Source organism: Haliaeetus albicilla, chromosome Z (assembly GCF_947461875.1).
Source record: "Haliaeetus albicilla chromosome Z, bHalAlb1.1, whole genome shotgun sequence".
NCBI classification, from domain to species: Eukaryota; Metazoa; Chordata; class Aves; order Accipitriformes; family Accipitridae; genus Haliaeetus; species Haliaeetus albicilla.
In genome coordinates, this window is record NC_091516.1 from 60,453,314 (window position 1) to 60,468,338 (window position 15,025).

The 15,025-nt window shown below is 39.0% G+C and overlaps 1 protein-coding gene across 3 annotated transcripts in view; it reads left to right on the plus strand.

Annotated features, from left to right (window-relative positions):
• The window catches only part of SVEP1 (sushi, von Willebrand factor type A, EGF and pentraxin domain containing 1), a 128,153-nt gene that overhangs the window by 50,206 nt on the left and 62,922 nt on the right, over positions 1 to 15,025 (plus strand). For 2 of the 3 annotated variants that reach the window (XM_069776420.1, XM_069776421.1), the window contains exons 6-13: positions 1,483 to 1,662; positions 5,937 to 6,134; positions 8,546 to 8,664; positions 10,083 to 10,212; positions 10,859 to 10,966; positions 11,197 to 11,328; positions 12,715 to 12,909; positions 13,971 to 14,092. In XM_069776420.1, coding sequence (XP_069632521.1) covers positions 1,483 to 1,662; positions 5,937 to 6,134; positions 8,546 to 8,664; positions 10,083 to 10,212; positions 10,859 to 10,966; positions 11,197 to 11,328; positions 12,715 to 12,909; positions 13,971 to 14,092 — 1,184 coding nt within the window. The remainder of the gene's footprint in view (positions 1 to 1,482; positions 1,663 to 5,936; positions 6,135 to 8,545; positions 8,665 to 10,082; positions 10,213 to 10,858; positions 10,967 to 11,196; positions 11,329 to 12,714; positions 12,910 to 13,970; positions 14,093 to 15,025) is intronic. The other variant, XM_069776422.1, reaches the window with a different exon arrangement.

Here is a 15,025-nt window from a genome sequence, read left to right on the forward strand (position 1 = left end):
TTTCTCCCCCTAATAACTATCAAACATACCGAGCAGTATTTGCCAGCTTCAGCTGAGAGCAGGGTTTTCAACCATGCAAGTTTTCCACTGATTGTGAAAAATCAATAGCTGGTTATTGAAGAGGCATGAACTATTTAAGCAAAAGATGCACTAGGACCCGAGCAGGCATCTACACATTTGGGCTTGCTATCACCCGGTTGTCATACACATATCATCATCACATAGTCATGGCCAGACAGTAGGTGTGTACAGCTTAGCTGTTCAAGGGACCCAAAGGCCAGGCATTGTGTATGTAGCTCAGTCTTGTCCAGAGGGTAGCAAGGGGGCAAATGCAGGAGCATAAGATACTGGCTGAAGAGGAGGGGAGCAGGAGGCAATGCAAAGGAAAGAAGTCCTTATAGAAGAGCTTGAGGTTATGACACTGAAACAACATAAATCCAGGCCATACCAGTGCTACTACTTTTTATTTTGTACTATCACTCAGCTATTTCTGGGATCAGTCTTAATTGCAGTGTAGCTTTGTGTTAAATTACAGCATCAGGATTCAGTAACAAAACTGTAAGACAATCTGAGGATCACCCTCCATGCCCCACTTCCCTTTCTGCACACACATCCTGCACAGGACTGCATTCTCCTTGGCATCTCACTGCTTGCAGTGTTTGTGAGACAGGGCAGGAGAAAGGCCTCTGTGCTGAGCAGCAGCCAGGACTGCCTCCATGGGGAGCCCAACACCTGAAACGGTCTCAGCTACAGCCTGATTTTTTCCTTTTCCTTTCTCATGGTCCCATTGTCCATGAATACCTTGTATTCCTCTCTTTCACCCCCGCCCCCCCCCCCCCGCTATGATGAATATCTGCTCTTCTGATATGTGGAGGCTCACATGTGTCTGCGTCTACATCAATACATACACTCCAGAGTGCCTGAGAATGTTCCCGAGCACTGGGACACTGTCATCTGCCCTGTTAATAAGCTTAGCCTTTTCCCTGGCGTGCACTCAGCCTGTACCAGACTGCCAGTTGGAGATCCCCCAAAGAACTCACAGGCATGGCTGGGGGATTAGAAACTTCCAAAGACACACACTTTTCCACAGGATTCCATTTGCCTGCAGCTGTCCTTTTTTGAAGGCTTACAGACATTAGTAGCACAGGCTACACGCTGTGTGCCAGGTGCCTTCAATGGCTAGGAACATTTCTGAACATAGTTAGTTTGCTAGCCTGGACTTACATGAGAACTTAGGTGAGCTCGGAAGTGTGTGCCCAACCTCATACATGCTATGTAAGACTTGGTTTCAGGAAGAGGAAGGTATCAAGCCTTTGAAAAAAATCAGCCCTGTTCCAACCCGATTCTCTAAATTTGTACAAACTACTGTAACTAGTGTACAAGCCAGTACCTGTCCTACCCCTGAAAACCTGGGCAAACTAGTGTAACTCCACTGATTCTCAGTGCTGCAGAGTGAACTGGTGGGTTTTTTTGCCTTTGCAGTTCGAACATGTCCCAAACTTCGAGCTCCGGAAAATGGACACATTAATTGTTCAACAGCTGATATCTCCTATAAGACAGTATGTTTTGTGACCTGCAATGAGGGCTATGAAATAGAAGGAAACAGCAAACTCACCTGCCAGGGAACCTCACAGTGGGATTCAAAGGAGCCAAAGTGTGTGGGTAGGTATCTGATCACGCTGTCTGTTCATGTCAGAGTGCAGCCTTTTCTGACATGCTGTCACGAGTGAGAAACTCTCCCTATTTTAATATCTGGTGAAGCTAAGATAGGAATGAGGATTAGTCTATGGATGTTTTATAGAAGTCTTAGGAGTTGGGGAGTGACAAAGGAATTTGTAAATGGAGAAAGTTGACAGATTATCATGGAAATCCAGTACAGACAGCTGATAGCTAAAAGGTTGTTACTTCTGGTGAGTGTTAAGACACTGTAACACAATGTGTTGTAGGAAACATGCAAGTTGTAGCGTATACTACAGATTAAATGTGAACCAGGGGTTTGAGTTACCATCTTAAAGCTAAAGATGACCTTCAGACAAGGACTAAGGTCTGTGAGCCAGGCACTGTGAGTGCCGAGTAGAGATGTAATTAGTAGTTGTGGTTGTCACTTTTGCTGAACTCCCAGTAGGAAATAAGAGTTTAGGCAAGTTAGGGACCAAGCAACTCTGAGTCAGGATTCAGAGGTCACACCAGCTGTGCAGGGATAGGTAAGCATATATTGCTGTTCCAGAAATAACGGATTGTAGATTTCAGAAGTAACCATTTAGGACTAGTGACAGATATTAAATTAACTTAGAAAGGTAAGAGGAAGAAGAAATACAGTTGAAACATTTCTAAGGGTAGACTGCAAAAAAATCCCACAGGCTTAAAGTCCAGAAATTCAGAAGCTGATCCAGTGCTCCCTAAAGTCAGGGTGAACTATATGTCACCTGGGTCTGGTAAATGTGATGCCAGTAAGGTGATTTGGCTTGAACCTGTGGCTATTTTTTACTGTTCTACTGCAGCCTTAAAAATGTGGATTTTGCATGAGACAAGAATAAATTTCTAACTGTAGATATGTTGTCTAAAATTATAAAAATAATCCACAAGTATTAATTTATCAAGAGAGTTTGTTAAGAGATCCTAATCTTTCTTCTGTTGAAGTCAGTGGAAGAACTTCAATTAACTTCAAAAGAAGGGACCCTGAAATCCTGTTGGAAGATTATAATTGGAAGATTAATTGTATTCATCAGTTGAATTCATCCTTCCTAGCTTAGCATTTTGATTATTAAAATCCAGCTCTACTCTGTATCAGAAGATTTCTTCACACCATGCAATATTGCCTCCATTCCTGGATTACCCATGGTAATAGCTTATTTTTGCTGAGTCTGAAAATCCAGTATAAAAGTTACCTTTGGTTGTCACAGAGGGAAGAGTGTTAGCTGGAAGACATCTGTGTTGCTTCTTGTTACTGGTGTTAGAACAAGCTTGCTGAGAACCTTGTTCTATATAGATGTGTGGAGTTCTGTTTGGGGAAGGATGCAAATCAGAAGACTAATACCGTGTCCTCCTCAGAAACTACCCTTTGTACTCATTTTCTGAATGTTCATCATTATCATGGAGGTATTCTCCATTTATTTTCAGTCTGAATAGCTCCTAACTATTATACATTATCTGCTGCATAAAAGATACCAGAAATCCTGCTATATTTAGACATTTGTAATTGATGATTTATTAATTTCCTACCCCTCTGTTAGAAAAATGAAGTGGAATTGGGTTCAGTCTCTTACCTTGAAACAGATTTCTTGGACCTCGGGCTGCTCTTCTAGCTCTTTTTCTGAATGCTTTTAAGTTTGGGCTCACATCAGTGCAAAGTTTATCATATTTAAAAGTTAGCTCTGAGACTGTACTACAACCACCTGTAACCATAACTGACACTGTACTGTAACGTGGCCTGGATTGTTTAGTCACTTCTGTGAGGTCTGTTGTCATACGCATCTTTTTCCAAGAGACTGGAAGTTAATTCAAATTTGACTATTGCATATGTTTTAAATTTTTATGTTTTTCATGAAAGGTGCTGTTAGCAATTAGTTACTTTTGGGTAGGTTACATGTATTATAGATGGCTTACAAACAAAATATTGCTGAAAAGGGAAGCTTTGTCATTTGTCCAATTTGAAAAAAAATTTTCCACAGTCTTGAGTTTCCTTCCCAGTTGGCAAAAGATTAATATCCAGCACGTTAAATTTAATGAATTTTGCAAGATGCTTTGCTTTGTTCAAGGTTTAGTGAAGAAAGGTGAAAATACAGATGGCATCCAGGGTGTTGATGCCACCTAGTGTTGAAAGAATTACTACGCCACACTTGTAATTGCAGTTGGCCAATTCTTTCCCTGAAACATTGTGTTTGCAAAGGGGTTAAGGAAAAAGGCGCGATTTGCTTGGTAATCTTTTCTTTTGTTACTATATTGAAGTTCCTCTTGATGTTAAGAATTATAATACGGTGTTGTGGTTCACCACAGGCAGTTGCAGACAAAAGCAGATTCTTGTCTCTCCTTAGAAGTGCTTTTTTCCTCTCTCTCTTTTAATTCTCTATCCATATTACTAATATCATGGATATTGCTCTTGCTCCCCATAAAGTCCAGTCTTCCTGGGTCAGCTTGATCAAATTCTGGAATTGAGCAGAGATAAAAAAGCTAAACAACACTATTACAGGGGTTTTTTTTCCTCGTAAAAACGTGTCCTACCTAAAAGAGATTCCCTCGGGCTAGATACACCAAAGGTTATCCTGAATGTTTGTCAGATGTTTCAGGATTGTGCTCTACTAGGATTTTGCTAGTATAGTCGGAAGCTCTCAATCAGGAGAGCTGTTAGTGCTTCCCGAAGAGCTGCAGTTTTCTCTGGTTTTCATGCTTATGCATTTCACAGCCTGTCTTCTGCTTGTTCCTTGAGTAGTATACATTTTAGTGCTTTTAGCTTGTCTTTTCAAACATTTTTTTTCCAATTTCTGATCTTTCTGCTGTTTGTCAGTTAATTTCCTGTGATGAGCAACCAAAAGTTAGGGTTTGGGGTTTTTCTTCTGATGGAGTTGTTTTACATTGCATAGCCAACAGTGTCTGCCTGAAGTGAACAAAAGTGTTAACATTTTTGATCTTTGCATCCTGCTGAAATGAAGTGCGGTTATCAATTGCTTGGACTTTAAACACGATTTCAGTATTGAGGGTTTAAAGGCAGGAAAGTCTTAGGACACTTAAACTCTTTAAATTTTGTTTCATGCAGAAGAACCAGTTTTCAGTTACTCACTGCATATTTTGGGAGAGGAGAGGAAAGGGATATGAAGCGTTCTGAATGTGAATCACTTCTGTGTCGTTAAGGGATTGCTGAGGGATGAACAGAGCTTTCCCTTCTGTAGCTGGGTTGGGTTGTTCTTTGTGTGCCCTTTATGTAAAGACCTGTCTGCTTTTTTACTGACTAGCTAATGAGCTACAAGTCTTCTCATTGACTAAATAATGAAGCATTTTTCTTGCGTGTTTGTCTATTATCTGTTGTAAGAAACGTTACTGAAAGTCTATGGATGCCATTCATGGGACACCCCTTCTTGCCCTGTTTGTTAATTCCTCCATGTTTGAAGTAAAAATAACATTCCTTGCTTCACATGGTAGAAACAACAGCTCAAAAATGAAAAAAGCTTTTGTGACAATTGAATCTGTTTGCACACATTGTGGTTTTTGGAAGTTTACACTTTGATGTGAATGGTCTTCAGAATTTGTAGTGAATTCTAGTAATAAAATAGTTCAAAACTTCCATTTTAAGCCTTTAAGCAGCCATCAGCTCTTCCTGACATTACAGAGAAGGTCAGCTGCAGCTTATGGTCACCAAGTCTTTGTGTCTGCATTTGAACACGGTCAAGACCAAGCCAAATTTCATTCGGTTTGGAATGTGGTAGGCAAAATCACATGCTATGTACGTAACCTACAGTGAGCTCGTGGCAGGGTGTCCTTTCTCTTCTCTCATTTTTATTTCAAGAGACAGTATAAAAGCTGTAGGAGGCAACAGGTAGAAGTTAACTCTCTTCTGCTATGAAGGTCTGGTTTCCACAGAAGGCAAGGGAATGCAGTTACAAAGCAACCATGAAAGATGACGTTGTAAAGACAAAAAAGAAAACAAAACAGAGTCAGATATAGTGGAGCCACATGAAAAATACCGTGTTTCTGTCCCAGTCAAGCATGAGCAAGAAAGCAGAAGACCTGATATCCTGGGTGCTGTTTACTTCAGTCAGCACCGGAGTAGAAAGCTTCAGCAAGTCTTACTGGTTTGATGCACTCATAGCTCACGCAGACTCTTAAAAAGTCTGTGTATTTTATGTTTCCTCTGAGTTGCCATATGACTTTATTTGCAGATTTTTTTGAACATATACTTCATGTATGTCATTTAAAAGACATGTCCTACTGGTCTTTTGTAGAAATGCGTTGCCCTGTCCTCCAGAAACCAGCAGGTGTAACAGTTCTCCCTCCCAGATGTGGGCTGGAGCCTGCCATTTCTGGGACTCTGTGCCAGCTGAGCTGTCCCCAAGGATTCATCTTGTCTGGAGCTAGAGAGGAGCTAAGGTGCATTTCATTTGGGAGATGGAGTGCAAACATCAAGGACGCTCTGTGTAAAGGTAGAGACCAGCACAAAATTGTTTCTGTGTATGCGTGTGCAGCATTGAAGGGAAGCACACAGCAAGTAACTGTGTGAGGACAGGTTTGAACTGGGGAAAGCATGATTTAAACAGTCTGTAAGAAGTGTGGCCTGTACCATTATAGCTTGGCTGTCAGAACTACCTGTAGTTTGTAATAAAAATGTGGAGTTCAGAGGTTGCTTGAGTGCCATCTTACAGTGCTCATCATCAGCCATCTCTCCTGGGATCCATCTCATAAGTCTGTTGTCAGGGAGCTGCCTGCTAAAAGGCCTGGTGTGCAGGTAAATTCGAAATTTCAAAGTAGAAGTGAAAGCTTCCTAACAATAGACTAAATAACTTGTTACTGTTACTGGTTTAGCACAGGTTTATGTAAGCCCTGTAGTCAGAGCAAGACTGTAAACACTCTGTAAACCCTGGCTGACAGACAGACTATAGAGGGTTGGTTCATTTTCATTGTCTTTGAATTGACTATGGCTATTGACATGCTCTGAGCAACAGTGTGCAAGAGTTAAGGCCAACATTGGCTGACACAAGTGCACAGAGTATAAAGACGGGCAGAAGATGGTTACATGCATTTGAGTATGGTTCTGCCATGTTTACCCACCTCTTCTAGAAATGTTATTTATTCCCTTACACGCATGCACACTGAGTTGGAAGGAGTTTGGCTTTGGATTATAGGAGGATACAAGCAAAAGTGGAGTTTGTCTGGGAATATGCTGTTCACCTCTTCATGAACTGTTGTGCTCCTAGAACTAACAATTCCATCCCAAACTGGGGCCCTCTCCAGCCACTGAATGAAAGAACAGTACAGAAAACAGTTATGGCAGTCATCATGCCAGGTCACTACAGAGACTGAGGTGGGAACTTTTTTCTCTGTAATGGCCAGGAAGATTTTATCCCTCTCCTTAAATATATTATTTCCCACTCTCTGATGTACCACATGGTTTCTCTGAATCTTTTGTATAAACCTGTGCCAAACCACAATTTTTAATATTTGAGGGTCCTAGCGCAAGGCTACAAGCTGAAGTGTTTGGATCAAGATAAAGCAGCATGGCTTGGGTTCAAGCTTTTAGATATTACGAGTACATAAAACCATAAAATAAGAGGCACCAAGAAACTCTGAAGGTTTTTCCTCTGTAGTAAAAATGAACAGTTGCATTTCAATTGCTTTCATTCTTGTTATTGTCTCTCTCTATTTTGCTGCCAACATATCTGGCCAGTTCAAAATAGTAATTTTCTTTCTGACTTACTTATTAGTCTTTTTACAGAATTTCACTTTTAAATGGAATTTGCATCAGCCTGAAGGCTGTGGTCAGGGGAGTGTGAACCATAAGTGGTAGTTATTTAAAAGAGTGCAATTCTAATAAAGTTTTCATCAGAATGAGTTCAGAGGAAGGCAAAATCCCTTGTATTTATTGCTTTGTACTCTTAATTACAGAGGTTTAATTGCCTGAGTTATGTCTTTACTGGAACTATTTAGTAATAAAAATATAAATGCTATCAGTTCTGAGTTGTTTTAAAGCCTCCTGGGTATAGATGAGTTCAGAGCTGAATGTGTCCTTGTCTCATGAGTCTAGAGACCGTTTATCAAACAACACTACAGCAATAAAATAACCTGACCACAAATGTTTTGGGAGGCCCTGTGCCAGGGAACTGAAGAAGTACATTGTCAGAGAAACTTGAGGCTTAAATGTTGGTGGTGTCATTACCCATATTGTACCACCAGTCCTTTGAAACCATCCAGCATTGTCACATATGTCACAAGAAGACTCCATTTGTCCTACATAATAATTTGTAGCAGGAGTTTATTAAGGAACATTTCCAGGAGCTGGTGCCAGAAATCTTGCCATTGTTTCTTTTCAAGTCAGTTGCACACCATGCTCCAGGGAATTTGAGAGTCACTACTGTATTGTTTGTAGTATATATATCATGTCACAAATACTTTTTTTTTTTATTTAAGTCACTGATTATCAGAAACAAGTGTTTTCATCTGTATGTGTCATGCGTGTGGACACTGAAAGGATAGAGAAGCCATTCCTTCTTAATGAGTATATATGGGTAATGAATGGATGAACAATAAGAGAAACAAATTCATTCTGTTTTATTCATTTCTTGGATGGTTGCATGTAGAAGCCAGAGTCTCATTATGCTCAGTGATGTACAAAAATACAGCAAAAAATAGTCCCTTCCCCTGGAGAATTTACTGTTTATGTGTAAGCCTGTATGCAAGAATTAAAAAGGGACAGAGACAGGAAGTTTGCAAAAATATGTGCATTTATATTCCAGGTAACACAGAAACCAGTGATTATAACAAGTTGAAGTCTAACCATTCTAGAGGTTTTATTTCTATAATCCCACATATAAAACCAGTTTGTCTTCTTCTGGATCAGATATTGAAGCTCCTCGGATCCACTGTCCAGAAAATATTGAGACTGAGACTCTGGAACATCATAACTCTGCTAATATCAGCTGGCAGGTACCAACAGCTGAGGATAACTCTGGCGATGAGGCAAGTTAAAATCTATATATTTGACCGGAGGCAGTCTTTCTATAGCTAGCTGTTTCAAATTGGTTTTATGATCCACTAGAATTTATTTCTTCTGATAAACAGGAGTAGAAGAAAAATCTTCTGAAAAGTTTGTATCTTGAGAACTTAGCATTTTCTGTCTTGGTTAGGGTTATGCAGTCACAGGACTCTGCATGGTGTTTAAGTGCATGAAATCTCATATGGTTAATTTATGTGGTCAAAAGAAAGAATGTGCCCTTGTTTATAAGATGGAGACAGCTGCTTTAAAAATGAGCTCTTAGAATGTGAAGAAGTTTAATAAACTCTTCTCAGAAGGAAGCAAACCGGTTCATTAATCTAAAAGGCTAACAAGAACGCACTATGATAAGTAAAAACTCGTTTCAGCTTCCCAAGTGAGAAAGAAAAACCTCATTTTCCTATCCAATGCAAGGTTCAGATATGGGCCTTTGGCTACTATGGGTATCAGAGATCTGAAAATGGAGTTAAAAGGAAAACTTGTTCCAGAGCCGTTTCATAAAGAGTAATGTTCCCTACAGACTCAGACATGATCAGGTTACAGCAACTGAATGTTTTATCATGAGTCAGCAGAGGAATAGTGACTCTGTGTGCATGCTTTTAATTTGCTGCAAACACAGGAGTTTTTTGCACTTGGAAACTGTAAGCTATCCCAATAAAAGAGGTTTAAGTTCACACAGCCATGGTCAGGTACTGTAGCTCTGCTGACACTGGGTCATTCATTGTAGAAGTCAAGTACCTTAGCTCTTAGTTGTAACTGGTTTGTCAAAGCATGGTTGTCAGATTAACTGTTTTGTTCACATGAAACCAGTTCTTTTGAAGAGAAGTTCCGTAAGGCATTTGTAACCCATATGAAAGAGCCATAGACAGCATGTAAGCGTCATTTACTCCAAATGCAGGGTTCCTTTGCCACACCAGAATGTTTTGAAGCATCTGTGAGCTATTGACTCATAAACATATGTAGATTAAAACTGGATATGTAAGTACTTACAGCCCACAACTGTCTGCTCCACTCATCTCCCAAGTCTGCTGCCCTTGCAGCTGGAGAGCTGAACTGCAGACAAAGCAGGTTCTGAGCTGGCATAGTGTGTGTTCAGTGCAGTGAGGCAAATGAGTCTTGAGTTTTCTTAATGCTCAGCAGTAAACTGCAGCAGGTCAGGGTCCAAGCTCTGACTAAATCCCTGTTGCTATAAAGAAGGCAGTCTTGAGAAGGGCAACAGAGTACACTGTTACAAAGTCAGCCTCATTACTTGAAGAGGCTGTTTGCTTTAGGAATGAGTGGGCTTGACATTGAGGGTACCATTTTGTGGCCATTTCTTGAAACATGAGTATCATGATTACTAACCAGCTTTGTTTTTTAAATAACAAGTGTTTTCCTATAAAAGGTCTCAGTTCACGTTACTCCAGCTTTCATACCACCGTTTCTTCTCCCAATTGGCGAAGTTGCCATTACTTACACAGCAGCCGATAAGTCGGGCAATGAGGCAAGCTGTACATTCAGTGTCAAGGTTATTGGTAAGTGCTGGTAAAAATCACTGGGCAAAAGACTGTCGTGGTTGAAACCTTCTAATTATGTGCAGAAAGAGTCTGTGAGTCACTGTGGCCTTTATGTGTGCAGGTAGAAGCCCAGGAGTAATATCATCTCCATAAGCTTTTCTGATCTTGGGTCACATAGTGTGCACTCATTGCTCCCCAGTGTTCAGTTCAGTGGGTGGTGTTTTGGTCTTTTGTTCATTCTGAATGTTAAAATTTCTCCTCATACTGACAGATTAAATGCTTTATTGTGTTGTCACTTATTGCCTTCATCATATATATCTTTTTTTTTCTTGAAAGATTCCCAACAAAATTTCCAAGGTTTCTGCACACTGCTGATGCAAATCATTGTTGAAATATTTCTGTCAGACAGTTGTGTTATTCAGCAGTCCTGTTAAACAAGGTTTGCTCCGTAGAAATCAAACAGAATGCAGAAACCATGAGTTCAGCGGAGGAATTAGTCTTGTCCATTCCCTCAACATCTACCAGTTGCAGAAGCTTACCTTGTTGTGTCTTCTGATGTGAACTTAAAACTGCTGTTTGCCTGACTTCTGATGATGATAGATTTCATTTGAGTGCGGCAGCAGTTCCGTAAGCTGATGTCATGCCATCTGTTCAAATTCCGCAGATGCAGAACCTCCTGTAATTGACAGATGCAGGTCTCCACCACCCATGGAAGCAGTGGAGAATGAGTATCCAGCAACATGGGAAGAACCACAATTTTCAGACAATTCAGGTGAGATAGTGCACCCCAAAACATGCACAAAGCAGTGGAAGGCTAGGGAACTCCAACCTGTTCACTCCTGATCCCTTGGTGTTTAGAATTTTTTGAGGGGTTTTTTACTTAATTATTTTTAAGAACATATAATTTGGAAGACATGCTGCCATTTCCTTCTCTGTTTGTCAATAGTGTGAGCAACCCTCTTTTACTCATTGATGTTTTAGGTTGTCTTTTAACTCTCCTAGGTGCTCCACTGACTGTTACTAGGAGTCATGCACCTGGGGATCTCTTTCCTAAAGGAGAAACAACAGTTCAGTACACAGCTGTGGATCCCTCTGGCAATAACAGGACATGTGAGATCCACATCATCATCAAAGGTTTGTTGTCTTAATCTTCTGGTCAGGAGTGTACGGCATAGTTTTAACTGAATATCATAAAGAATGCAATGCTACTCCACTTTTTCATATAGTCTCCACTTTTTCTTCTAGTTACTCCCATTTGATGTTGGAGTAACTTGAAGGCAGTCAGGATATTTGTTAGTACCAATGAATAAATTGTCTAAGACTGAAGAACCACAGCAGTGAATTTGGTCCTATAACTTCAAATTAGGTGTAAAAGCACTGGAATTATGATTCATTAAGGATTAAAACTTAAGGTAATCCATTTTTTCTCAGTGACAGTTACCACATGAAATGAATTAATAGATGTTACTGAAGTCTTACTTCAAATCCATACTTAAAAAGGAAAACTTTATGGAAATATTTCTGTAATGACATACAAATATTGTAGCAGATACAAGAACACTCTTTAGATTTTAGAAGTTGTCTGTACCTATAGATATACTGGTGCATTTGTGTTTATTGTGTAGACACCTTTTCCCCACAGTTCACTTTCTTCTTTAAAGGCCAAACAATAATTCAGCAGATAAAGTATTAAGGATGAAAATTCTACTTGATCTCTGCTCTCTAGTGCTTATGTCTCAGTTGGACATCTGTACAAAAAAATCTGCTAGTGAAGAGAGAATTTAAAATCATGTAGACAGGAATTTTGGTTATAGCTTTTAGAAAAAGGTAAGTTGCAAACTTGTGTGCTAATTTCTGAAATGCTGTAAATCTTAGCAAGAACAAGCCAGTGCTTAGAATTGTCATTATTTCAAGTTCTACACCACCTCAGACTTTTTGTGGTCCAGTGTTTGTGACATAATATTTTCAGACATTCATAATCTCCTTCACAATTGGCCTGTAAAATAAATCATAACTGAGGTTTTACAGTCAGTCCCTCCTAAGATGATTCTGACAAGTCTATGTGTTGTTGCAGTAGTGCAGAATGGATAAAGTTTAGTTTCAGAATTCAAGATGTAATATAGTTTACTAGAATTCATTGTATGAAAGTTCATGTAAAAATTTAGTTTAATGTTTTGTATTATTTTAGTAAGTACATGCTTGAGCATGCACCTTTGCAGAAGAAGTACAGAAGGGTTTGGGTCTTGCATTTCTGAGTTTTTTAAATTCTCATATGTATCACAAATTTTTTTAAGTCTTCATTTTTCTGCATTTCAAATTCCAGTGGCACAGTTTGATAACAACTTAGCAGTAGCTTGACCCTGCCTTTATGGAATTACCAAATAATACTTCCACAGACTTCAACAGAAGCAAGATCAGGTTGATACTAAGTACTTTTAGAAATCCTATCAGTACTGTTTTCCTGTGTGCTTGCTTACTTCACCACATTCATCAACATATAAAACTTCGTATTTTTCATAGGTTCTCCCTGCGAAATCTCCTTTGAGCCTGTGAATGGTGATTTTACATGCACATCAGATGAAGCAGGAGTTAATTGCACATTGCACTGTGCAGAGGGTTATAGCTTTTCAGAAGGATCAAGTGAAAACTACTATTGTGCATATGAGGATGGTGTCTGGAAGCCACCTTACTCTGCAGAGTGGCCTGGCTGCTCTTGTAAGTCTTACTGTTACTAAAATGAATCTGCAATTCATCAAACACTATCTTTAATGAGGAAGTAAATGAAAATATTTTAGAAATTATGACTTCTATTCAATGGTAACGAATCTTCTTTGTCCTCTGCCTCCAAATTGTTACAAATATTGTGAAAGAATGCCTGGAAGTCCCTAAATGTGTTATTTCAGAAGCTGTCTAAAACACAAAAATAGCAGTGAATTTGAATCTGGGAATCACAAAATAGCAAAGATGGCAAAGTAGACAAGGTCTGTCATTATTTTGAACTGGTATTTGAAACAGTTTGTTTACAAACACTGTCTTTTCAATAGGAATTTCAACAGTATTTGCAGGTTACTGATCCGAATGCACACTGCATGCTGTACTTACATATCTAATTATCACCAAATGTGAAGCATTTCTGTATTTTCTTTGAGATGAACACATGCAAAACTTCAGCTGTGGAATTTCCCAGCTTTGGTGACATTTTAATAACAAATGTATTAGAGCTACATATGAAGCCCATCTTGGCACCATGTTGCATCCACTTCCATCAGAGTGGATTTCTTGGTTTCAGCAAACAAGAGCAGTGTTTAGGTATGAGCAAATGAGAGTTATGTTTCAGAGCTATCTTATCAATTCAAAATCCATAACTTGGACACTTAGGAACTTTGATTTGCTTAGATTCTGGATGAGAATTTTTCATATTTAGCCTAGCAGCATTAGTAATGGGACTTCTAATATTTATTGCTTCTCTCTCAGTAAAAAGTAAGTAGGGAGTTTAATTGACAGCTCACAGATTTCTTCCATTAAGAAAACACTGAAATAAGTGACACAACTTTTTTTAATGTTTGTTAGCTTTCCCAATAAATTTGATGCCTGCCAATTCAACTGCATTGGCTGAAGTACGAGTGATCTGTTTTCATGTGTACAACACTGGGAATTTAGATTGCTGTTTTAAAGACAATGCTTAATGTATTCCAGTTTTAGCCTGAACAACCTTGCTTTTAGCTCTGAAACTCTTGCACTGACCACTAAAAGTTTATTTTTCCAACATTTTTCAGTAAATCGTTTTGCAAACCATGGGTTCAAATCCTTTGAGATGCTTTACAGAGCAACACAATGTGATGACAACAATCTTCTAAATAGCTTTACTGATGCATTCCAGACTGCGCTTGGTAAAATGGTGGGTTAGTAAATACTGCTGCTTTTTACATACTTTTTTAAAAATGTACCTCATTGTTACTTTTCCCAGCTAATTTCATACTAGGAAAATACAACAGAAACCCATAAAGGAAATTTGTGCTTTTTCAGAAGATGACAAGTCTCCTTTAAAAATAAAGATGATTCACTGGCATTTTAATGTAATTCAGTTCAGTCTTCAATGTGGAGTTACACAGGACAGAATTTATAGAAGTTTCCAAGTAGCTTAGGGTCCGGGCACTCAAAGATTTTCAGTAGGCTTCCAAAGAGAACCTATGCAGTTTTGAAAACCCTAGTCAATTGTCCCCTATCTTCAGGGTTCTTTTTGAAAGTTGGATGTGATTATAAAATACATTCTAATAATATGAATGTATATATATAAATAATATAAAATATATTTTATATAGAATATGTATAACATATATCCATATAATATAAATGAATATACATGTAGAAAAATAGATAAATTCCACATTTAGTGCCTAAGTCCAGGCACTTAAATCCGGTAGTAGTGATTTAAATAATTTGCTCAGATTTCTTGAGTTGCTGAGTTCTCACTCTTATCATTAAGAATGCAATGCACTGAACTTGAAGGGTTAGCATGTTCCTTCTCTACTGTGTCTCTTGCTTTCCACTTCAGTATCACAATTTCCCCTCTTAAGCCACAAGTCTGTCCTTAGCTACAAAGTAGAAGCAGCAGGACTTTGAATTGTGGTCTCAGGAGTAGATGTCCAGGCCTAGTGGGATAGCATTGTGCCAGAAGACGACACTGGGCATTTAGAGATTTTTTCCAGGACAAGGCCTGTATGCTAAAAGCTTCTCTACTAACTAAAAAGCATTATTAGCACGTACAGCTAATGGACAAACTCCTGCAACTTTGCAATGTATGTCAGTAGCCCTTGTCAAATATCTGAAA